This window comes from Notolepis coatsorum (genome assembly GCF_963971535.1).
Source record: "Notolepis coatsorum genome assembly, chromosome: 2".
NCBI classification, from domain to species: domain Eukaryota; kingdom Metazoa; phylum Chordata; class Actinopteri; order Aulopiformes; family Paralepididae; genus Notolepis; species Notolepis coatsorum.
This window is the reverse complement of record NC_140166.1, coordinates 152,756,806-152,782,457: the sequence shown is the minus strand read 5'-3', so window position 1 is coordinate 152,782,457 and position 25,652 is coordinate 152,756,806. Positions and strand designations below refer to the sequence as shown.

The following is a 25,652-nucleotide window of genomic DNA, read 5'->3' as shown; positions in this document are numbered from 1 at the left end:
CTTCTCGGTGCCTCTTCCTTTCTTTATGTGCAGCGGGCCAAAACAGTCCATGCCTGTTGAGTGGAATGGCTTGTCGCCGAGTCGGAGGCGACATGGAGGTAGGTCAGCCATCCGTGGTATGCTGGGCTGCGCGCGCCACTTTCGGCAGTCTAGACAGGTTCGCTGGAAGCGTCGCACCGCCTCTCTTCCTTGAAGTATCCAGTAACGACGTCTGATTTCCGCGAAGACTCTCTCTGCTCCTGCGTGGTGTACATCCTCGTCGTATTTCTTTATAATCAGCTCTGTGACCTTGTGTCGGCTGTTCAATACGATCGGGTACTTAATGTCATCCGGTAAATTGGGGGCTCTCCGCAGGCGACCACCCACTCTGATGAGGGTATGTGTGTCACTCTCGGGGGCCAGATGAATCAATCTGCTGTCTGATGGGACGGGCTTTCCTCCCTGTAGACAGTCTAGTTCATCGGGGAACGAGTCTCTCTGGGCTCGTTGCAGTAGAAGCAGTTCTGCTTCCTCGTAGTCAGCTGCTGACATATCAGCGGGGGACTTAATCTCTGGGTGGTGCCGCAGGAATGTCCGTTGCTGCGCACTCTCTATGGTAATGCAATCGTCTATGTTGGGGTCTGCGGAGACAACAGTGCTCAATCCACAGAACATGGGTTTCTTATTCTCAGCCTCCTCGTCACTTGCTTCCCTCGGGGTGGGCGTGGGCCAATCTCCTTCCGGGAGCTTGAGGAATGCTGGTCCGTCACTGTAGATGTTATGACGGGTTAAGTCATCTAGGGACATTCCCCGGGTGATGACGTCAGCTGGGTTGTGTTTTGTATCAACATAGCGCCAGTTTGCTTCTCCGGTTAACTCTCCGGTTAACTCTTGAATCTCAGTGACTCTGACTCCCACGAAGACTTTGTATTTGCATGAATCCGATTTGATCCAGGCGAGTACTGTCGTGGAATCTGACCACAGGATTGTTCTATGCACCGGAATGGTGAGCTCACGTTGGATGAGCGTGGCTAGATGCGCTCCTGCGAGGGCTGCGCAGAGCTCTAGACGTGGGATAGACTGTTGCTTGCGTGGGGCTATTCTCGAGCGGGCGAGGATGAATGCTGTGTAGATCTCTCCCCCCTCTTCTTGGGCCCGCAAGTAGGCTACTGATCCGTAGGCGACCTCGGAGGCGTCACTGAAGACGTGTAGATCCATTTTACATGTCTCTGGCCTCACCGTGGGTGGGAATTAGCTTCGGCGTATATTAACGCCTGGGAGTGAGTGGAGTTCCATCTCCCACTCTCTCCAGGTGGATGCAAGGTGTGCGGGAATGGGGTCGTCCCAGCCCTGGTCCTTGTCCCACAATGCTCGTACAATCATCTTTGCCCTGGTGGTGTACGGTAGTATACATCCTAACGGGTCATATTGTCGGGCGAGTGTTCTGTACACACTCCGTCTGGTGGTCGGTATTGCCGTCGACCTTCCCTGCTCCGTGGTCAGGGGTTTGTGTCTATAGTGGAGCGAATCTGTTTTGAAGCGCCACACTAATCCTAGTGTCATCTCTTGGGCTTCTCCTGGGATTGTGGCCATCCAGGTCTCGCTGCTCGCTGCCTTGTCCTCGGAGGAGAGGCTGCGCAGTACGTGCGGATCGCTGCTGGCCCACTGCCTGAGATCAAAGCCGCCTTTGATCAGAGAGGCGCGGAGTTTAAGTAGGAGAGCCTCGGCTTCTTCCTGGGTCGAAACGCTTTGTAGACAGTTATCTACGTAGAAGCTGTTCTTCACCCTGTGTCGGACCTCTTCGTCCGCTGCTGGGTCCTCTGCGACATGTCTCTGTAGTGCAAATGTAGCACAGCATGGGCTGCATGTAGTTCCGAAAGGGAGGACTTCCCATTGGTAGATGGCTGGGTGCTCATCTCCTGGCCTCTCTCTCCATAGGAACCGCAACAGGGGCTTGTCCTCCTCTACTAATCTCACCTGCAGGAACATCCCTTTGATATCCCCGCTGATAGCCACCTTGTCCTGGCGGAAGCGGAGTAGTACGCCTAGTAGGGAGGGGCCGAGTGTAGGACCGGGCAATAGCTCTTTATTCAGATTTTGGGATCCGATCTGGTAGCTGCAGTTAAACACGATGCGGTCTTTGCCGTTGTGATGAACCTTGTGGTGGGGCACGTACCACGATTCAGTCGTCTGGTCGGCCTCTTTAATGTCAATCTTTGTGACGTGTCCCGCTGTGATGAGCTTCTCAATCTCAGCGCGGTATACACTTTCTTGGGCGGGGTCCTTGGCTAAGCGCCGCTCTGTGTTTAGTAGGTACCGCTCTGTGGCATCTTTCTTTGCGTGAAAGGTAGGCATCCCTTCCCGCCGCAGGAGTGGCGTGGCGTATCTCAACACGCCGCTGACTGGGACTCTCTTTGTTCCCGTCTCGAGGAGGTTAATGGCGTAGATGTCGTCTTTAGAGCGAATGTCTTTCTTTTCGTTCTTAAAGGGCATTTGTTCTAAGGTCCATAGCCTCTCTACATGCTGCAGGAGTGCGGTGTCTCCCTCTGTGACTCGGGAGTGGAGACAGCTAGTGGCTGTGGTTCGGTTGAGAGATTTGGCGAGTGGGCCTTGGAGAATCCATCCTAGGCGGGTCTCGACTGCTGCAGGACAACCTCTGGGTCCGGTATGAACCCGGTCTATCGGGACAACGAGGTCTGCATGGTCGGAGCCTATCAACAGTGTCGGGGTAGCACCGTCTATGAGTGGGATCGGTAGCTTGCGCAGATGTACATATCTCTCCATCAGCTTGGCTACGGGGTATGTGTACCGCGAGAGTCCTATTTCTTGGCTGGTGAAAGCGTCTGTAATCCTGTACCGTCGCTCGGGCTGGCCGATTGCTGCGATAGAGAATGAGACATTCTCGCCCTTTATCGTTTTCAAATCTCTTCTTATTGTCCGAATTGTCATTTGGTTTTCGCTCCCCCGCAGCCCTAGCTGGGCCGCAGCGGACGCGAGCAGAAGGGTCTTCTCTGACCCGTCATCGAGGACGGCGTAAGTGTCCATGACTTTATTCTGGTAGCTCAATGTCACACGGACTACCTTTAAGAGCACTCTGGCTCCGCTGCTGCTGGCGGGGTCGATGTACATGACGCTTGCTTTGCTGCTTGATGGTGCGGGTGGAGGCCGCCGTCTGTTACTGTCGTGGAGTATGTCCAGATGGGCTCCATCGCACCGACTGCACTTTTTCTTTAAGCGGCATTCGGCTGCCATGTGTGATCGCGCACAGCGAAAACAGCGTCTGTTGGACTTTATCCATTGTCTCGCTTCCTCCGCATTCATCTTGGGGAATGAGTCACATTGTGACAGCCAGTGTTCTTTCTCACAGTAGGGGCACACTATCTTCCATTTCTCCTTTCTTGAGGGGGTACTGTGGCTCCTACTGCTTGGCACTGACTCCGATTGGTGCATGACAGTCACCGATCTTCTTCCATCATTTAGTCTCCTGGTTCCTTCTCTGGAGCCAGGGGTGCTCCGTCCGAATGTATCTAGCCGTAAGCTGCTGACTTCTCTCGCCAGGAAGTCGGCTAGATCGAGGAGGTTCGGTTCGGGGCCATTAGGGTCTCGGTGGTCTCTCTGCCGCCTAAAGCGCTCCTGTCGGGCGGGCGGTAGCTTCTCCAAGATCCTCTCTACATTTGAGTTGGCGTATAGTTCATGCCTACCCTTTTCCCTCTGCGCTCCCAGCATCCCTACCAGGGACTGCACTCTGATGGACAGGTCGTCCAGTGCTCGATTGTCTATTGCTGGGGGTAGGCGGTCGATGTGCCTGATCTCCTGGATCACGTAATCCCATATACGTCCATATCTCTGGTCCAACGCTACCAGCGCTGCGGTGTATGGGGTCGTGGAAGTGGCGTAGGCGAGCGCTATGTTGTGCGTGCGGGGTACCTTTAAATGCTTCAGTAGTATCGCGTATTTATGGCGTTCATCAATGACATCCACCAACATTGTCTCCAGACACATGCGGAGCTCCGTATACTGGGCCCGGTTCTCCTGGGTGAAGTCTGGTACCATAGGTGTGCCAATGTATGACGCGGATTGTTGATACATCGGCGAGCGTTGGGGGAGAGGCCTCCTAGGCGAGTCTCCTCCTGCTCCTTGGCGTGGGCTGGTACCGGCTATGTACCATGGCCCGCTGGTCCAGGTGCTGTTCCTCGGTGCGGGTCGTGCGTCGTGCTCACCCGTGAATAGCGTCGGGGGTCTGTAGCGCAGCTCCGCGGGGGTATAGCCTGGGCTGTACTGGACCTCCTGGTCCGGTAGAGTACTGTGCTGTCGTCGGGCGTGGTTCTCCTCCTCTTCCTCTTCGTCTTCCGTTAGGTCATCCAGGGCTTGTAGTCTCTGATTTAGCCTCTCCGCAGTGTATGCTGCTCCTTCCCGGTGGCTGGGTCTCGCTTGGACCGGTTGGGGAAGGGGGTCTGCGGGGGGTATAAACCTCGTCTGTTGGTCAAGTTCAGGGTCGCTTACTCGGCTAGGGGATGCCGCCCTGGAGTGATGTCTAGACGAGTTCCTGGAGCCTCTGGTGGAGGGAGGGGGTGTTGTCCTTCTGATCAGCTGTTCTATTAGTTGCGCTTGTGCTCTGTCGCGCTCGGCTTCGCGCTTGGTGAGATCCGATTCTCTCTGGGCACCGGTGGCGGCGCGCTGGGCGTCGGCCCGGTCTCTTGCCATATTCTCTTCCATCTGAATGCGTCTTATTTCCAGGCGTATGTGCTCTTCTTCGCTCCGTTGCTGTATCTGCAATCGATCGCGTTCACCCTGGAGTCTATCGCGTTCAGTAGAGGCTTTCAGGCTGACGAGGAATGCCTGCTGTAGTGTCCTCTCTGCCTCGCTGGGAGAAGACGGTTGTATAGGGGAGCCGTCCCTTGGGGTACTCCGTGCGGAGTCTTGGAGCTCTATCTCCACGGTGCTCTCCTCATCTTCTTCCGTGCCGAGTTCTCTCTCGGTAGTGTTGTCTTCCTCCCGGGACTCGTCGGGGACTACTTCTTCGGTATTGGCGGGGTGTAAAGTCATGTCTGGTTCCCCCTGGTCCCCACCGTGAGCTGGGTCAGTTACGTTAGAACCCATAGGGGCCTCTATGGTCGGGGTAGCCTGGTCGTTAGGGTTAGACATAATTTTACTTTCTAGTTTTACCGCGTTTACTGTTGGTAGAAGACTAGGTTGTTGACTGACAGCGTAAGCCTCTAGGTACTGAGGGAGCTGTCGTTTGCGCCGCGGGCGTTGTTGGTTAGGAGGATCGTTTCGTGGAGTGTTCATCATAGGCCATTTTAATATTAATAACACTATATTAATATTACACTGATTACCCTCCGGCTCGAAGGACCAATTGTAACTGAGGGGTACAATTCCCTGACTGTATTGTTAGATATGATACTTACTACCACTACCTCTTGTACTTTAGACTCTGGCCACCCAGTACTAGGTATAAATAATTATGATAAACACTCCCACCTGATGAAACGGATCCAACACAAATGTACCAAGTCGAAAGTCTGCGTTTAATAATAATACATAGCAAAGGGTATGTACAACGATCACTTAATTACTTTTATGATTTGAAATAGTATGCACTTTTATGGCAAATGAGTATTCGTAGGTAGATCAATATCGAATGTCCAATCTCTGATTGCGCAGGAAGCAAATATACAACCTGGAATATTTAGGGAACAATAGCAATGATACTTGAATGATTATATAGCTGGATACACTAGGGGGAGGTTCCGACTGCTTGTAGGACAGCTGGAGGGGGGGGGGTAGAGTCTGGCTGTATCCCGTCTGGCCGAGGGTATCCTGGGAGAGCCCACAGTCGTGCGACCCGGTGCCCAGCGATCCTCGATCCACAGATGAAAGCAGTTGGACTCTCTGTGGCCGGCGTCCTCCGGTCCACGATGGAGAGACGTGAGGCGACCTCGTCGTGTAGAGCGTCTTCTCACCTGTCGTCCTCTCCGGGGGGGGGTATTTCCAACACACCGCAGTGTTGGCCTTTATCCATAGAATAATCAAAGTACTCAAAGCATAATCCAAGCCGGGGAAGGCTAGCCGTCGTCGGTAGAATAATCCAATATACAGGTCCACTCGCTCTTTGGCCTGGAGCTCCTCGGGTGCAGCTTCACGTGGGGTCAACCACCCTGGATAAGCGTCCAGCTGATGCCCGAAACGATGGGGGTGCTGATTACTATAGAACTCTTACCGCACGAGGCACTACATATGAATAGACTATTATTAGCTTAATAGAATACGTCCAACTCGACGATATAGTGCCAAATATGACTATTCAAATATTAATATACATGATGTCTCAATGCCGATACTGGGCCGAATTGGACTTACTGCCCACACGTGGTTCGCGGGGAGGCTTTTGCGTCTGTCACTCTGTTGGAGGGTAAGGAACTGGACTAAAAGAAAGCTCTACTTTAATAGCGCAGTATATATACGCACTATGAACAAATAGTACCATTAGTGGTGCGGTAGACATATTCCTACGCGGAACTAGGACTTGTCCATACATGTTGAGTGGTACGATTGAACCTGGTCTGAGGGGTATGGCGACCTGGCACCAAGGTCTCGTCCAATGGTAGAATGGAGACTATTATGGGATGTTCAGTAGACTAGAAGGGATATTCAATGCATATTGTACAAGGAATATACAAGGAATATCAGGGGATATCAGGGGATATACAAATACAATTAAATATATATATATAAATAAATATATATATTCGGTTTAATCTGATCCTTCAGAACACATAGTATATTGTATATTGTATGGTAACTCAGTTACTTCTATTCTGCATCGAACATTGTACGTGACTTCTACTTTTACTTCTATTTTTACATGCTATACTATTTTATTTTATTTCATACTTATCTTTTGTCTAGCACAGTCTCTGGAGCGTAACAGAAAGAAGTATTCTGTACTTCTGTATGACAACTATTAAAGAAACTTGAAAGAAACTTGATCTAGTTCTGCTGTCAGCCACTAAAGAGGGTCTACAACAGAACCTAGACATCCTCCACCAGACTAAAGTCATGGGCCCTCATTTATCAACAATTCTTAGAAAGTGTTCTATTTCCGTTCTTAAAGGAAAACTCCAACATTTTGGGAAATTTGCTTATTTAATCTTCCCTGGAGTTAGACAAGAAGATAGATACATTTTTCATCTCTCTGCATGCATTGGGCTTAGGGAACACCGGGACGGTTAGCCTAGCATAACTTCATCACTGGAAGTGGGGCAGACATCTAGCCTAGTTCACTACAGTCAGGAAATATACTCCAAATACAATCAAAATACAACTCCCAAACGTTCCTGTAAACATGTTGTGACTTGTGTATTTACCACATCTCCCAGTCACACAAGACACACGAGTCTCCCAGTCACACAAGTCACACAAGTCTCCCAGTCACACAAGTCTCCCAGTCACACAAGGCTCCAAGTCACACAAGTCACATGAGTCTCCCAGTCACACAAGTCTCCCAGTTACACAAGTCTCCAAGTCACACGAGTCTCCCAATCACACAAGTATCCCAGTCACACAAGTCTCCCAGTCACACGCGTCTCCCAGTCACACAAGTCTCCAAGTCACACAAGTATCCCTGTCACACAAGTCTCCCAGTCACACAAGTCTCCAAGTCACACAAGTCACAAGTCTCCCAGTCACACAAGTCTCCCAGTCACACAAGTCTCCAAGTCACACAAGTCGCCAAGTCACACAAGTCTCCCAGTCACGCAAGTCTCCCAGTCACACAAGTCACACAAGTCTCCCAGTCACACAAGTCTCCAAGTCACACAAGTCTCCCAGTCACACAAGTCTCCAAGTCACATGAGTCTCCCAGTCACACAAGTCACACAAGTCTCCCAGTTACACACGTGACTTGGAGACTTGTGTGACTGGGAGATTTGTGTGACTGGGAGACTTGTGTGACTGGGAGGCTCGTGTGACTGGGAGACGTGTGTGTCTGGGAGACTTGTGTGACTGGGAGACTCATGTGACTTGGAGACTTGTGTGACTGGGAGACTTGTGTGACTGGGAGACTTGTGTGTCTGGGAGACTTGTGTGACTGGGAGACTTGTGTGACTGGGAGACTCGTGTGACTGGGAGACGTGGTAAATACACAGGTTACAACATGTTTAAAGGAACGTTTGGGAGTTGTATTTTGATTGTATTTGGATGGTATATTTCCTGACTGTAGTGAACTAGGCTAGATGTCTGCCCCACTTCCAGTGATGAAGCTAAGCTACATTTTTCATCTCTCTGCATGCATTGGGCTTAGGGAACACCGGGACGGTTAGCCTAGCATAACTTCATCACTGGAAGTGGGGCAGACATCTAGCCTAGTTCACTACAGTCAGGAAATATACTCCAAATACAATCAAAATACAACTCCCAAACGTTCCTGTAAACATGTTGTGACTTGTGTATTTACCACATCTCCCAGTCACACAAGACACACGAGTCTCCCAGTCACACAAGTCACACAAGTCTCCCAGTCACACAAGTCTCCCAGTCACACAAGGCTCCAAGTCACACAAGTCACATGAGTCTCCCAGTCACACAAGTCTCCCAGTTACACAAGTCTCCAAGTCACACGAGTCTCCCAGTCACACAAGTATCCCAGTCACACAAGTCTCCCAGTCACACGCGTCTCCCAGTCACACAAGTCTCCAAGTCACACAAGTATCCCTGTCACACAAGTCTCCCAGTCACACAAGTCTCCAAGTCACACAAGTCACAAGTCTCCCAGTCACACAAGTCTCCCAGTCACACAAGTCTCCAAGTCACACAAGTCGCCAAGTCACACAAGTCTCCCAGTCACGCAAGTCTCCCAGTCACACAAGTCACACAAGTCTCCCAGTCACACAAGTCTCCAAGTCACACAAGTCTCCCAGTCACACAAGTCTCCAAGTCACATGAGTCTCCCAGTCACACAAGTCACACAAGTCTCCCAGTTACACACGTGACTTGGAGACTTGTGTGACTGGGAGATTTGTGTGACTGGGAGACTTGTGTGACTGGGAGGCTCGTGTGACTGGGAGACGTGTGTGTCTGGGAGACTTGTGTGACTGGGAGACTCATGTGACTTGGAGACTTGTGTGACTGGGAGACTTGTGTGACTGGGAGACTTGTGTGTCTGGGAGACTTGTGTGACTGGGAGACTTGTGTGACTGGGAGACTCGTGTGACTGGGAGACGTGGTAAATACACAGGTTACAACATGTTTAAAGGAACGTTTGGGAGTTGTATTTTGATTGTATTTGGATGGTATATTTCCTGACTGTAGTGAACTAGGCTAGATGTCTGCCCCACTTCCAGTGATGAAGCTAAGCTAGGCTAACGGTCCAGGCGTTCCCTAAGCCCAATGCATGCAGAGAGACGAAAAAGGTATGTATCTTCTTGTCTAACTCCAGGGAAGATGTTAAATAAGCTAATTTCCCAAAATGTTGGAGTGAAGTTTCAACGGAGGTCATCTATTCTAACCAACAAATTGAAGTAGAAAGCATTTCGTTGTGACCAATCTTATTTGGAAACATGACACACAAAATAATAGTATTTAGCTTTTTATTTGAAACAATATTTAATCGCGTTTGGAGGTAGGTGTTCTGCGTCTGCCCCCCCGTGCCAAACAAGCAGGCCAACCTCTTGTTCGCGCGTGAGCACGTTATAATTACACTACTGTCGCTATTTTACAATTAACTATAATGAATTACGGGTCATACAGAAGTTGAACACGCCAGTGTTGAAACTAATGCACGGAAGCTTATTTCCGCGTTGCAGACTGCAGTCTTCATATTCTACCACCGGGCGCCAGGTACGCGCGGCCGGAGCTGTGCGTAAATATACGCACAAAGTCAAGCACACGTTCAAATTAATAAGTCCCACACTTTGCTTAGAAACGATCGTACGCACGGATTACGCACACATCTGTGCGTACGCAACGTTGATAAATGAGGGCCATGGTCTTTCAAAGGAGACACAAGTCTCAGAGTTCACATAATACATTTAAATTAGGCACACACATATTAGAAAACACAAAAAGTTACCCATATTTGGGATTGAAAATAAATCATAATGGTAACTTCAACATGGCTGTGAATGAACTGAAGGAGAAGGGAAGAAGGGCTTTTTATGCCATCAAAAGGAAAATTCAAATTGACATCCCAATTAGGACCTGGCTCAAAATTCAAAATTCTGTAATAAATCCAATAATATTATATGGCAGTGAAGTGTGGGGTTCATTAACTAACCAAGACTTCCCAAAATGGGAAAAACATCCATTAGAAGTACTGCATACAGAATTGTGCAAAAACCTACTTAGGGTTCACAGACACACTGCCAATAATGCATGCAGGGCAGAACTTGGCCAATACCCTCTAATTATTAAAATTCAAAAGCGAGCCATCAAATTGTATACACACCTCCAATCAAGTGACCCCCACTCCTACCACTACAAAGCCCTTCAGAGCCAAGAGATGAACCCAGATAAGAGTCCCCTCTGCCAGCTAGTCATGCATCTCTGCCCACAAACACCAGGGCCCTCATTCATCAATGTGTGCGTAGAACATGTTCTATTTCCACACGTAAGCACGGAATGTAGAACCATTGTACGCACAGGGAAGTCGGGATTCATCACACGTGCGTACGCAGGCTCTATGCTCCTCCGTGTTGATGAATACCACTTTGTTCTACCGTCAATGCTCGTGCATGATTATCCATATATGGTCATGAAAATGAGGAAACACCCCCCATGGGATGTGAAATAATGGACTGACCCGAGCGGAACTCTGAGAAACTCCACGAAGATTGTTCACTGCTGTCGAACCAAGAAGACACTATCGCGTATTATGGGATAAATAAAAGGCGGACTTGTAAACGGTGATGTCAGATATCAACGGCTCCCTAAGACCATTGCTGCAATTCTGCCTGGACAGCTCAAAATACTAATAAAGACCGTTCGTTGACCACTGTTTGGCGTTGGTTGTGTGTCATTATAACCGTGCTGTAATATGAATGCCTTTATTAGTTGTGTTCGATTGGCTATATGATTTTTAGAGGCATCTATTTTGTTGTCGGCTAATAAAGACCGCGCTGGAATATGACTGCCTTTTCCCGTGTTGTTTGATTAATACCCAGGGATTAAAGGTCTCCTCAATTTTATTCCAAATCGCGATGGATCTCCCGTCAATTTTCTACCTGCTGCATATGATTTCTAGAGGCATACTACAATCTATTTTGATGTCAGTATTGGGTAGCCTATATAAACAATAATACGAGAGCATATACAAGAACAATGAATCTCACTGCATGTATGATGTAGCCTGCCTTTCAATACATGAACTTGAATTCCATCATGTTTGTGTGCGGGACTCACAAGGCTGTTGTCACAATGGGTGGTACCGGGACAGTAGTAATAACAGTCCACACAATATCACGATCCATGCCATAGCCTATGTTCTATTAGGACATGATCTGTGACGACAAATGTTCTAGAATGTTTGATTAAGATATCATACTCTGACAGCATGCCTATGATCAACAAAAACGCGAACTTGAATCCCATCATATACATAGTCTGTCCACTATCTGGTGTCATTGCAATGCGTTTTCTATTCTTTCTTATACAGTAAAAAGGGGGAAGAACACTATATTCATATGACTTGTATTCTGCTTACAGCTTCGAAATTCCACTTGTTTCGTTTAACGTAAAGCCTTTTAAATATAATCAAAACGTTCACGTGTTTCGGCGGTCTGTGCGCAAAATAATAACGAGTTGAGCTTTATGATTTATGATGAATTGAAAATGGGGGACCCTGATGTAAACAAGACGAAAGTCTTTCTCTGGTCTGCATCCCCTTAACAATTGTATGTACTGAGCTGTACTGTACTGTACCCATTCTGCAATCTGTTAATACACTTTTCAATCAATCAATCAATCAAGCTACGCGGAGCGCAGTCAGTCAGTAGCCTACACCCCGTATATTCCGATAACGCTATATAAACCATGCTGCATTCATTCTGAGAGAAATATCTATTATTCCAAATGCTATTTATAGGGTTTTGACCATAATTACACTACTGTTGCTATTTTACAATGAACTATAATGAATTACGGTTCATACAGAACATCCAGTGTTATTATGCACAGAAGCTCATTTCCTTGTTGTAATAATATATTCTACCACTGGGCGCCAGGTACGCATGGTCCGAGCTGTGCGTAAATATAAGCACGAAGTCAAGTTCAAGTTGAAATTGATGAATCCCACTCTTTGCTTAGAAATGATCGTACGCACAGGGTAAGCACAAATCTGTGCGTAGAACACGTTGATGAATGAGGGCCCAGGGCTTCAGGACAGACACCAAGCAATCTGGCCCAACCAAATAATCTCAAAACAAAAAGAAAATTATATAGAATATTGGAACAAATCAACCAAATACACAGTGTACACAGTGGCAGAATACCTGACCACTGTGAACGATATAAAATTAAGAAAGACATTGACACGGTACAGACTGAGTGGACATAGCCTGGCCATAGAAACAGGCCGTCACAGGCAGAACTGGCTGCCCAGAGAGGCCAGGCTGTGTTCACTTTGTCATCAGGGGGATGTTGAGACAGAATCTCACTTCCTACTACACTGTGACAAATATAAGGATCTAAGAGAAGTTTTCTTTGATAAAATAAATAAAATGTATCCACAGTTTATCCATCTCCCTGATCATCAATAGCTGTTATATATATATATATATATATATATATATATATATATATATATATATATATATATATATATATATATATATATATATATATATATATATATATATATATATATATGTGGGGAGAAAAGTCAGTGTACAGTATTAGCTGCAAAATATATAGATTGTTGTCATACAATAAGAGAACAAGCTCTGTAAATACATGTATCTGGGTGGCTACATCTGTAAAATGATTACCCAATTGAATGATTATTTTGTAATTGAATATGTTTCTGTTGATTGTTTTTACTGTTATTGCTAATATTATGGTATTTTTATTGCTTAATATATATGTTATTGTTTGTATGTTGGACTTGCTTTGGCAATAAGTGTGTTGATATTTCATGCCAATAAAGCCTATCGGAATTGAAGAGAGAGAGAGAGAGAGAGAGAGAGAGAGAGAGAGAGAGAGAGAGAGAGAGAGAGAGAGAGAGAGAGAGAGAGAGAGAGAGAGAGAGAGAGAGAGAGAGAGAGAGCTGGAAGGTGAATAGTGGTGTTGTTGTTGATGTTGACAGTGTTGTTGTTGATATTGTCTTCAGTGAATAGTCCATCCATATTGTATAATTATAAGTATAGAGAACCAAGATAGTAATACCTGTATAGTGAGGAGGGGAAGCAATACGCTTCAAGGCCCTCGACCTAGCATACCGTGCGGCAAAGGGAACCGATCCCGCCTACCTCCGGTCAATGGTCTCTAACTACACACCAGTGGAGGCTGCTGACCAAATTTTTAGGTGAAGCACAAATTATTATATTATATTATATATTAAATAATATTTTTAAAACATCCCCCACTGTGTGTCAGTGGTCAGTGGACACAGATGAAAACATATTAACATTAGGTGACAGCGGACCTGACCAGATGAAAATATATTAGGTGACAGCGCACCTGACCAGATGAAAACATATTAGGTGACAGCGCACCTGACCAGATGAAATCATATTAGGTGACAGCGCACCTGACCAGATCAAAACATATTAGGTGACAGCGCACCTGATCAGATCAAAACATTTTAGGTGACAGCGCACCTGACCAGATCAAAACATATTAGGTGAAGGTGACAAGGAAGCCACAGACTCATACCCCCCTGACACTCAACTAACCGCCTCGGACAGTCCTTCATACCAGTGGCCATCAGGCTCCACAACAGTGGGCAGCGACAGCTGCCAGACATCGACCTAGAACTAATAGGAACCCAAGTAGGACAATAACACTACCTTATGCATACTGCACCTTATGTGGATACTGTGATACTGTGAATAATGAATTATGTATATTTCATTTAGTTAGATAGTAAATTATATTGACCTATTTGTTTACACTGCTTGTGTTGTTTTCACTACCTGTACCCCCCCCCCCCTTCCCCCATGCTGCTATGATGCCTGAATTTCCCCAAGGGGATCAATAAAGGAATATCTTATCTTATCTTAAAAGGAAAGATGAAATTACCTACCTGGGTTCCATCCTATAGAGGCAAATCTTTCCTGTGACAAAATGGGATCCAATGTAATAAAACTAAGTCAACCAACGGACTAGATTCCTGTACCGGATCTCCTCTCTGGTAAACAAGAATACCTTGAAGACTCTAACAGGAGCACTCATTCAAGGGTACTACGACTATGCTTGCACCTCATGGTACCAAAGCACCTCAAAGGCACTAAAAACAAGATTACAAACATCACAAAACAAACTGGTCAGACTACTGCTTGACCTTACTCCTAAAACCCACCTCACCCCTGTCCACTTTGACAACCTAGGATGGCTTAGAGTAGACGACAGAGTACAGCAACTTGCAATGGGCCTGGTCTACAAGATACACTACACCACTAAGATACCCATGTGCATGTCGAAATACTTCCCAAAGGTCAGTGAATACCACGACCACAACACCAGAGGGAGTTCCACAAATCATGTTCAACCCAGATAAAATAATTTAAAAAGTAAAAAAAAAATAAAATAAAAAAATGTTAATAAAAAAAAATAGTCATAACTTAGAAATGAGATTGCATAGGTCTATAAATCGATATCGCGATTCTGTTTCGATTAATTGCCCAGCCCTACAGTGTGTACAGTAAGTTAGCTTGGTGATTCTCATTGTGATGTAGGCTAAGCTGGCTAGCGACTGTTAGCATACAAGCACTGTAGCCTACTTACTTTTTCATCCACAAAGTTTTTTTCTGATCCAGATGCATAAGTTCACTTCTTCATGTTGCTCAGTTGCTGGTTTATACTTCGGTCCTAATGTTGGCGCAAAGTTTAATTTAGCCTGACTTGACTTGTTATAGATGTACAGCTTACTAACTACTAAACAACAACTTTCTCATAGTCTCAACTTTCACATAGTCAAAATGGGACCAGCTGCATGTCTGCTTATCTCTTACAGAATGACCTCCTAGACCCCAATCAGTCTGGCTTCCGGACTGGCCACTCCACAGAAACGGCCCTCATTGCGGTCACAGAGGCACTTCACTTAGCAAAAGCGAAAGGCCTCTCCTCTGTCCTGATTCTCCTAGATCTATCTGCAGCCTTCGACACAGTCAACCATCAGATCCTCCTCGCGGCCCTCGCAGGAATGGGAGTGGCTGGATCTGCGCTGACATGGCTGACATCATACCTCAATGACCGCTCCTACCAAGTGTCATGGAGAGGGACTCTGTCGGCCACCCGCCCCCTCCGGACGGGTGTCCCCCAGGGCTCGGTCCTAGGACCCCTTCTCTTCTCCCTCTACACTAAATCACTGGGTAACATTATCACATCTCATGGCTTCTCATATCATTGTTATGCCGATGATACTCAACTCTTCCTCTCCTTCCCTCCCTCAGATATCCACGTCTCTGAGCGGATCTCGGCCTGTCTGTCCGACATCTCCGCCTGGATGACGACCAACCACCTCAAACTGAACCTAAGCAAAACAGAATTGCTCCATCTGCCGGCCAAATCCTCCCCCCTGACCGACCTCTCCATCACAGTCGAGAATGCAGCTGTGACCGCGTCGCCGACCGCCAAGAACCTTGGTGTTGTCCTCGACGACCAGTTGAACTTCTCTGCTCACATCGCAGCGACAACCAGAACCTGCAGATTCCTCCTGAGCAACGTCAGAAGGATACGCCCCTTCCTGACAAAAGAAGCCACCCAACTCCTCGTCCAATCAACAGTCATCTCCCGCCTCGACTACTGCAACGCACTGCTAGCTGGCCTCCCGGCCACTGCCACCAAGCCTCTTCAACTCATTCAAAATGCAGCGGCCCGCCTGATCTCAAACCTACCGAAGTCAGCCCATGTCACCCCACTTCTTAGGGACCTGCACTGGCTCCCCATTGCTGCACGTATCCGCTTCAAGGCCCTCGACCTAGCATACCGTGCGGCAAAGGGAACCGCTCCCGCCTACCTCCGGTCAATGGTCTCTAACTACACACCCTCAAGACCCCTACGCTCTGCGTCTTCTGGCCGCCTCAGATCTACTCCTATCCAAGCTCCCGGAGGGTCATCAAAGAGAAGCCGCCTATTCTCAGTCCTTGCCCCACAATGGTGGAATGAACTACCCATCCCAGTTAGGACAGCCGAATCCCGTCCAATCTTTCGCCGTCGACTAAAGACTCACTTCTTCAACCATTATCTGAAATGATAAAAAAAAATAAAAATAAAAAAAAAAAAAATAAAAAAAATAATAAAAAAAAAAAATCTAACCCCGACTAACCTTAATGTCATGCACTTGTCCTAATAAACTAACCTACACTGTAACACGCAACACTTTGATGAACATTGTTACTCAGCTGATAGAGTTATACCCTTCTTGCTGTCTTGTCGCACAGAACTTGTAAGTCGCTTTGGATAAAAGCGTCAGCTAAATGACTAAATGTAAAAATGTAAATGTAATGTCCGGAGGATAGGTTTAGCTCGGGCCAATCTCAAGTTTCTCAAGTTTCTTTATTAGTTGTCATACAGAAGTACAGAATACTTTTATACAAAATGCTTCTTTATGTTACATTTTGTATAAAAGTATTCTGTACTTCTGTATGACAACTAATAAAGAAACTTGAGAAACTTGAGATTGGCCCGAGCTAAACCTATCCTCCAGACATGCAGCTGGACCCGTTTTGACTTTGCAATGCAGCAATCTCTGATTGGATTTGCAAGGCTGCCAATCATATTCAACCTCCGTGTATTGGATGTCAAGGGCTGTCAATCAATCAATCCTCCATTCAATGGCAAGAGTTTAACTGCACAGACCGTGCTTAGATGAAGTTAATAGCCTATTTTGATTCGCTGTTATTTATTATTTATTTAACAATGGGTCACACCTGTGAAGTTTTCTTCACGAATAATTACTGCAGGCAATACTGCAGTGCAGGCCTGCTCAGAGCTGTCAATTTTGGCCATTTTTGAAGAAAAAAAAATTCACTGGCATTTTTTTTACAGAGGAAAACATTTATAATAAAAAAATAAAAATAATAATAATAACAAAAAAAATATATATATATAGTTTTTTTTTTTTATATATATATATAGGTATATGTAAATTATTAATCATTATGAATTATGAGTGAATTTGTGTTTCACGTGTTGTCATAGAGAAACCTCCACTGCTTCACACCCTCAAGACCCCTACACTCTGCATCTTCTGGCCGCCTCAGACCTACTCCTATCCAAGCTCCGGGAGGGTCACCAAAGAGAAGTCGCCTATTCTCAGTCCTTGCCCCACAATGGTGGAATGAACTACCCACCCAGTTAGGACAGCCGAAACACGTCCAATCTTTCGCCGTCGACTAAAGACACACTTTTTCAACCATTATCTGAATAAAAAATAAATAAATAAAAAATCGAACCCTAACTAAGTTAGTTAGGGTTCGATTTTTTTTTTTTGTTTTTTTTTTTTTTTAAATAGATTCGGGGCTTTTCAGAATACATCCGGGGCTTGAGCCCAGGTAGCCACCCCCTAGCTCCGCCCCTGTAACTAACCGTACTGTCATGCACTTGTCCTAATAAACTAACCTACACTGTAGCACTCAACACTTTGATGAACATTGTTGCTCAGCTGATAGAGTTGTGCCCTTCCTGATGGCTTGTCGTACAGAACATGTAAGTCGCTTTGGATAAAAGCGTCAGCTAAATGACTAAATGAAAATGTAGATGTAAGCATACAGCAAGAAAAAAACACTTTGAGCTCAGCAAGCAATTAATAATACATGAATAATACATATCTGGAATTAAATATGTATGGCGGCATACATACTCTGATAGATATGTTACTGAAACATATTTATTTGGTCTCTCTCTCTCCCTGCCAGACTGTCATCGGATGAAGTCGTCCGATGGTCCGAATCCTTTGACCTTCTTCTGTCTCACAAATGTAAGTGGGAACTATTCATTTCTGGAGAGAGACATGGAGTAAGACCTTTCAAAACAGTACACATAGTGAGCAACTCTATTAACCGGTTCATTCATCACGCTTTTGTGCAACACGACTTACAAATTGTTTGCAACAAGTCAGCAGGAGGGGTGCACCTCTGTGGAAGTGGTGTTGTTCCTCAAACAGCTGCACTTGGAGTGCATAGTAGTATAGTAGATAGTAGTATAGGCAGAGTAGCATAGTAGCTAGTAGTATAGACATAGTAGCAGAGTAGGTAGTAATATAGACATAGTAGACTAGATAGTAGATAGTATTATAGACATAGTAGCATAGTAGATAGTAGTATAGACATAGTAGCAGAGTCTGTAGTAATACAGGCATAGTAGCATAGTAGATAGTAGTATAGACATATTAGCATAGTAGATAGTAATATAGACATAGTAGCACATAGCACATAGTAGATAGTAGTATAGACATAGTAGCATAGTACATGGAAATATAGACATAGTAGCATAGTAGATAGTAGATAGTAATATAGACATAGTAGCATAGTACATAGTAGATAGTAATATAGACATAGTAGCATAGTACATAGTATAGTAGATAGTAATATAGACATATTAGCATAGTAGATAGTAATATAGACATAGTAGCATAGTACATAGCACATAGTAGATACAGTAGTATAGCATAGTATAGCATAGTACATAGTAGATAGTAATATAGACATATTAGGATGTCAGGAGAACTGCCTCTCCCTGAACGTCGGCAAAACAAAAGAGATGATTGTGGACTTCAGGAGGTCGGGGGTCAAGGACTACAGCCCCCTCAGCATCGACGGGGCACCGGTTGAGAGAGTGAACAGTTTCAAGTACCTCGGAGCCCACATATCCGAGGACTTGACATGGACCACACACATTGACAGTGTTGTGAAGAAGGCACAACAACGCCTCTACTTCCTCGGCGCCTAAGGAAGTTCCAAGTCAGTCAGAAGATCCTTAGGAACTTCTACTCATGTACAATAGAGAGCATCCTGACTGGCAACATCACCTCCTGGTTTGGGAATAGCACTGCACAAGACCGTAGCAGACTACAAAGAGTGACACGTTCAGCCGAACGCACAATTGGAGGGGGGCTTCCCACCCTCCAGAACATTTACAACAAGCGGTGCAGGGGGAAGGCTAAGAGAATTATTAAGGACTCGAGCCACCCGAACAACTGCCTCTTTGAACTGCTGCGGTCAGGCAAGCGATACCGGAGTCTTAAGGCGAGCACAGAAAGACTCAGAAGAAGCTTCTATCCCCAGGCCATCAGGCTGCTAAACGAACAATAAACACTATGCAACAACCATCAAATGCACACAGCACACACACCCACACTCACACACTCACTTAAACAAACAACACACTGCAGCACCCACTCTCCACACTTTAGATCACACAAACACACTTTATATTTATTGATAAAGGATTTGCACTACAACTCGTACACCTACTGTAAATTGTACCTAAATTGAACCTCATCCCATTTCTGCCTTGCACTATATAGTATTGTATATTAGTACACTGCATAGCAGGGTTAGAAAAAAAAATTAAAAATCAAGGGCTTTTTTTGCCCCCCCTTAATTGATTTTCGGGGGATTTTCTTTTGTATTTCGGGGGCACTGAATTTTTATGATGAAAATTAACATAAGGATTATAAAACATTGTTGACACTTTTTTTTACAGTCTTCGTCCCTATGTTTGATAATGTAATGTTAATGTCTCCATATATAGGGCTCTACGCTAACCTTTTTCCCAAGGAGCACATGTGCTCCTAAATAAAATGTTAATAAATAAAATCTAAATAAAGATTTAGGAGCACACAAAGAAATTTAGGAGCACAGTGAAAATTGTTCAAGTAACACAGAGTTTATTAACTATTTATCACATGCATATTATACTGTGCGTGTGCACACTATGAATTGAAAATGGGGGACCCTGATGTAAACAAGACGAAAGTCTTTCTCTGGTCTGCATCCCCTTAACAATTGTGTGTATTGAGCTGTACTGTATTGTACCCATTCTGCAATCTGTTAATAAAGTTTTCAATCAATCAAACGCAAAGGATATCGGTTGTCAAGCTGCTTTTGTATGTTGTAGTGTTGTTATGATACCAACATTTTGACTTTGATACAGATAGGAAAGGTAATGGAATATATTATTAGATGACAGAACATTGAAAATTCTTTATACAATTATTTAATTCATTATGAAATAGAAATTCCGTTTTTGGGTGGAACGTTTGTTGCAAGGAGCTAGGGAGGCGGGGACCGCTGCGTGTTACACACAACACGGAGAAATGTCCAAGCGTCTAGCTGCTTCGGTGCGTCGTTAACGTTAACGTCGGAAGAAATTCCCCACTAAGCCCTAAATTCAGAGCAGAGCAGTATCCTAATGACTTTTATGCTTCAGTCGATAAGGTGTTTTGCGAATTCTGTCAACATACCGTGGGGACTGGACCCGCAAAAACACGTGCGAATATCACTTCAAAAAACCATGTCAGCCGGATTCCTCTTTCTCCTCGTCTCTCTTTTGCTCAAAATAAAAATGAATGGGCTTCATGGCTGGCTGATTTTTTTGCGTTGTCTGATTCTGAATGTATAACTTGCCTAAGCCGGTACCGTGACTTTGTTTTCGGGCGCTACTGTGATTGGACGTTTATGCGCCTTGTGTAATGTGGGACTATTAACAGCGGAGCTGTTTTGTAATCGTCACTCGTCTCGAGTAAATGATTTTTCCGGGTCGCGCACACACACATATTATTAGGGGCAAATACAAGGGAAATGCTCGCACTGTAGATCATATATATAATTATATATATAATTAGTAAACTGTCGGGGGCATTTTCTGCCCCCCTTAACTGATTTTCGAGGGCATTTTGTCCATTTTCAAGGGCATTTTGCCCCGAGCCCCCGTTAATTTCGAACCCTGCTGCATAGTATTGTATATTATATGGTAACTCAGTTACGTCTATTCTGCATCGAACATTGTACATATGTCTATACTGAACACTGTGACCTCTTTTTTTTACTTCTAATTTACATGCTATACTATGTTATTTTATTTCATACTTATCTTGTCTTGCACAGTCTCTGGAGCGTAACAGTAAGAAGCATTTTGTATAAAAGTATTCTGTACTTCTGTATGACAACTATTAAAGAAACTTGAAACTTGAAACTTGATATTAGCATAGTAGATAGTAATATAGACATAGTAGCATAGTACATAGCACATAGTAGATACAGTAGTATAGACATAGTAGCATAGTACATAGTAATATAGACATAGTAGCATAGTAGATAGTAATATAGACATAGTAGCATAGTACATAGTAGATAGTAATATAGACATAGTAGCATAGTACATAGTACATATGTAGCACCCTGAATATTCTACAAAGTATTCAGTAGTGCTAACTAACTGTTACTTTCCCTGTGTGTGTATAACGTGTGATTAACAGTGTTCCTTTGGATAGCCTAACAGTGTTCCTTTGGATAGCTCACCCAGTCTAACGACGAGGTGAGGTGCTACTCTCCTCCGGCTGCAGTATGGACTACTAACAATAACATTGAGCCCTTTTTCCCTTTCTGGAGCGGTCCTTGAGTGGGACCAGTGGAGGTTGCCAGCAGGGGGCGGAGTGGCAGTGGTGGCAGGTGGAGCAGTGGAGAGAAGCAAGCAACGAGGAAGAGGGAGTTACCTGGAGGCAAGGGGAGCAGGAAGCTCTCTTCGGCATTGGACTTGGCCGTGAACAGTCGCAGCCACAACGGGCGTGTGCTTTGGAATAGCCCCGTTGAAGAAGTTAATGAAGGAGAGCCCCGTCGGAGCGAGCGGCGGGTGATGCGAAATACTTGCTAGTGACGGGTTATCCTAGAAGTATCAGCGATAGTGTGTGAGTAAGAGAAACCGAACCAAAGGACTAACGTCTAGAGCTAACGAGACTAAAGTCTAACGTTATCGGGTTATAGTAGTTACTATGTGCGGTATAGTAGTATGCTGCTAACGGCTCCATCTGACTTGAGTAGACTACCAGGCGCGCGGCGCTGAAGAGACCGGTGGTATAGCCAGCCACGTTGCGTTAGCAGTGTAACCGATATAGCAGGAGGGTGCGTCGAGACCCAAAGCTTAGCTGTGTTTAGGGTAGTCACAGTATTAGCTTGCGCGACAGAAGCAAGCCAGCAACAGCAGCGGTGGACGTTTCCCAGACGGTACAGAGGACGCCTCTTCCCACCAGCAGAGGACGCCATACAGCAAACTCCTCCAGCTAACCACTGCCTGCTGTCCGCCCAGCCTGCTGGCTGTGCTCGCGGGATCGCAGACTCCATCTTGTCACCCGGACGAGCGGTGACAAGAGTGGGTCCGCCATCTTGGCTAAGTACTAACAGTACCACGTGTATCAACAGCAACGTCCATTGAAGTGAACGCTAACAACCAGTGTCTAAGGGGTACCCCGAGGTTAGCTTAGGTTAGGTTTTCTTTTGGTAACGTGGGCCCATATTTACTTGGTTTTATTTTGTTATTTGTTTATTTGATTATTTGGTTCTTGAATTCCCAATGTGTCTACATTTTATGCCTGGGTTCCCCTAGTACAGGCGGGTGTTTTAATGTATTGAGCACTCTGTGCCTATGGTGGGAAGAGCTTCCCCTACATTATGATAACAAGAGCACCCAGTGCCATGTATTAAGGAATAACATTGTAATGGATAACATGCCCAGGCTTCAGTAAAAATAGACTTGATCGGGATCATTGTGTGTGTCTGTTTCTTCAAGGTCCATTTGCTATTCTAACCCCTGGGTAAATATTGTGACTGCATAATTATTTAACCCTTACACCCCATTTACAGAATAGCATTTGAAGGGTCTATACAGGTGGTCAAGGAAGGGTACTGCTTAAAGGGAAGCCCAATAATACTATTGAACTGACAGTCACTGGGTGTGGGAGGGCTGTCGGAGGTACTGGGGGGAGTGAGGGTGTGTGGGGAGCTACTGCTGACCGCCTTGGAAGGCGAGGGAGACCAGAGTACCAGTCCCCAGGTTAGTAAATCCTGGGCCCCATCCACTCCAGCTGCAAGCCCTCCAGAACGACGTTCCGGGCCAAAGACGGGGGTACATATAGGTCCAATACTATAGTATCCTACTACCCAGTGTCTGTGTACTACTACTCCCACAAGCAGGGATAATCCACCCTTCTACACATAGTAGATAGTAATAAAGACATACAGTAGTAGCATAGTTCAGTTCAGTTCAGTTATTTTTTATTTCAGGCTTTGGACACATAACAACGATCATTCCATAAATCGCCAATGTTTTACCAGCTGCTATTGCAGCATTGTCCAATTGTCCGAAAATGGCTAGGGAGAAGCACTAGGCTTGTCGGGCCCTACCCCTGAAGACTTACATTTCGTTTTTTTATTAAAATTGTTATTTACATACATACATAGTACATACATATAGTACACATTACAGTACACACATATAGTACGCATTACAGTACACATTACAGTACACATTACAGCATAGTATACCTGCAGTATATAATAGTATATATAATAGTATATAGTACATAATAGTGTATACAGCACATATATAATGTGATATGAGATATATAGTACATGATACAATATATAATAGTACCATAATATAATAGTATATACTGCAAATATAGTTCAATATAATATACAAATTAATTATAATATGATTATATAATGTAATATGATATAACATACAATACAGTATCATACATATTATTTTTATTAATATGCAATTAAAGCTCTTCTTCCCTTCTGTACCTATCAAAAATAGATTTTTTTAGTCTAGATTTGAATTGATTTATGTTTTCACAATATTTTTGTTCATCCTCTAGTCTTGCCCATTCCACAGGAGATACACATTATTTTCAGGTTGGTTTTCATCGCAGGTTTTTTTTTTTTTTTTTATCCACTTTTTCTCCTTTTTTTCAATTTTTCTCCCATCCCAATTTAGCCCTGCCAATTCTCCCCTCCCCTGTCTTGATCGTTGCTGGCATGTGCCCCCCACTGGCCGGTTGTAGGGAGGATAGAAGCCCATCGCATGTCCCCTCCGATACATGTGTAGGCAGCCAGTCACATCTTTTCACTTGCTCATTTGGCGAGGAGTAACGTGTAGGAGGCTCACACTGCCCCCGCCATTTTCCTGTCTCTGCTGTGCAGGCGCCCCAACCGACCTGTAGGAGTCGCTGTTTACAACGTCCAGATTACCACCCATCGACTTCCCACCCGCTAACTATGCCAATTGAGTTAGTATGGCGGCCGGTCCAAGCCGGAGGCAACACCTACAGCCGGATTCGATACCGGTGTCTCATGCGTTGGTGACGAGTGCAATGTCCGCTGCGCCACCCAGCCGCCCTCATCGCAGGTTTTTTGAAGTTCAATGGTCCTCTGAGGTTGTATCCCCCCTCTTTATCCAGAAATTAGCTTCTTACATTTACCGGTAATTGATTATTTCTTGCTTTTTACATTTTAAAGTTTACCATATAATGAACTTCAAAATGTGTGATTGTAGAAACAGTGTACACATAGTAGCATAGTACATAGTAGATAGTAGTATAGACATAGTAGCATAGTATGTAGTAATATAGGCATATTAGCAGAGTAGGTAGTAGTACATAGTAACATAGTAGATAGTAGTAAAGGCACAGTAGCATAGTACATAGTAGATAGTAATATAGTAGGGGTGTAAAGGTACACATATCCGTACCGAACCATTTCAGTAATGGACCTTAGGTTCAGTACGGCTGTGTACCGAACGAATACAACGGTATGTTAACCACTAACGATCGCCCACCGGGGGCTGTTTTTTTCACAATCTAATATAATTATTTTTATTATGTTTTTTTAACAAGTCGATTATTCATTTCAATATAGAATATTCGTTGACAGCCCTACAAGTACAATTAGTTACTGTACACTACATCACCCCTAAGTGGAACATGGAAAGCCAAACTTTCCCCCACTGTGAATTCAAAACCGAGGTACGTACCAAACCGTGGTTTTTAGTGTACTGTTACACCCCTATAATATAGGCATATTAGCATAGTAGCTACACAGTAGATAGTAGTAGTATAGACATATTAGCATAGTGCACAGTAGATACTAATATAGGCATAGTAGCATAGTAGGTAGTAGATAGTAGTATAGACATATTAGCATAGTACACAGTAGATACCGTTATACCTTACATAGTACAATTCATACCTCATTTGCATTTGCACCTTACCCTAAGTTTTGTACCTCATGTCTGCATTGTACCTCACTGTTACTCATTTTACTCTGTATTGTATTGTATATATATTGATTATTCCTCTTTACTTACTTTTTACTTAGGCTACTCGTAAAAATATTTTCTTTCTGATCAGCTTGACCCAGGGCAGGTGTGGCTGCTTAAACCAGCCATCCCCACATCACAGTAGGCATAATAGCATAGCAGATAGTAATATAGACATATTAGCAATGTACATAACA

General features: G+C 44.8%; 1 protein-coding gene across 1 annotated transcript in view; it reads left to right on the top strand.

Moving 5' to 3' along the window:
• Nucleotides 1-25,652, top strand: part of rgs8 (regulator of G protein signaling 8) — a gene marked incomplete at both ends in the record, with an annotated part of 58,496 nt that overhangs the window by 18,112 nt on the left and 14,732 nt on the right. The window contains one exon of the mRNA XM_084308005.1: nt 18,054-18,115. Within this exon, the coding sequence (XP_084164131.1) occupies nt 18,054-18,115 (62 nt within the window). The remainder of the gene's footprint in view (nt 1-18,053; nt 18,116-25,652) is intronic.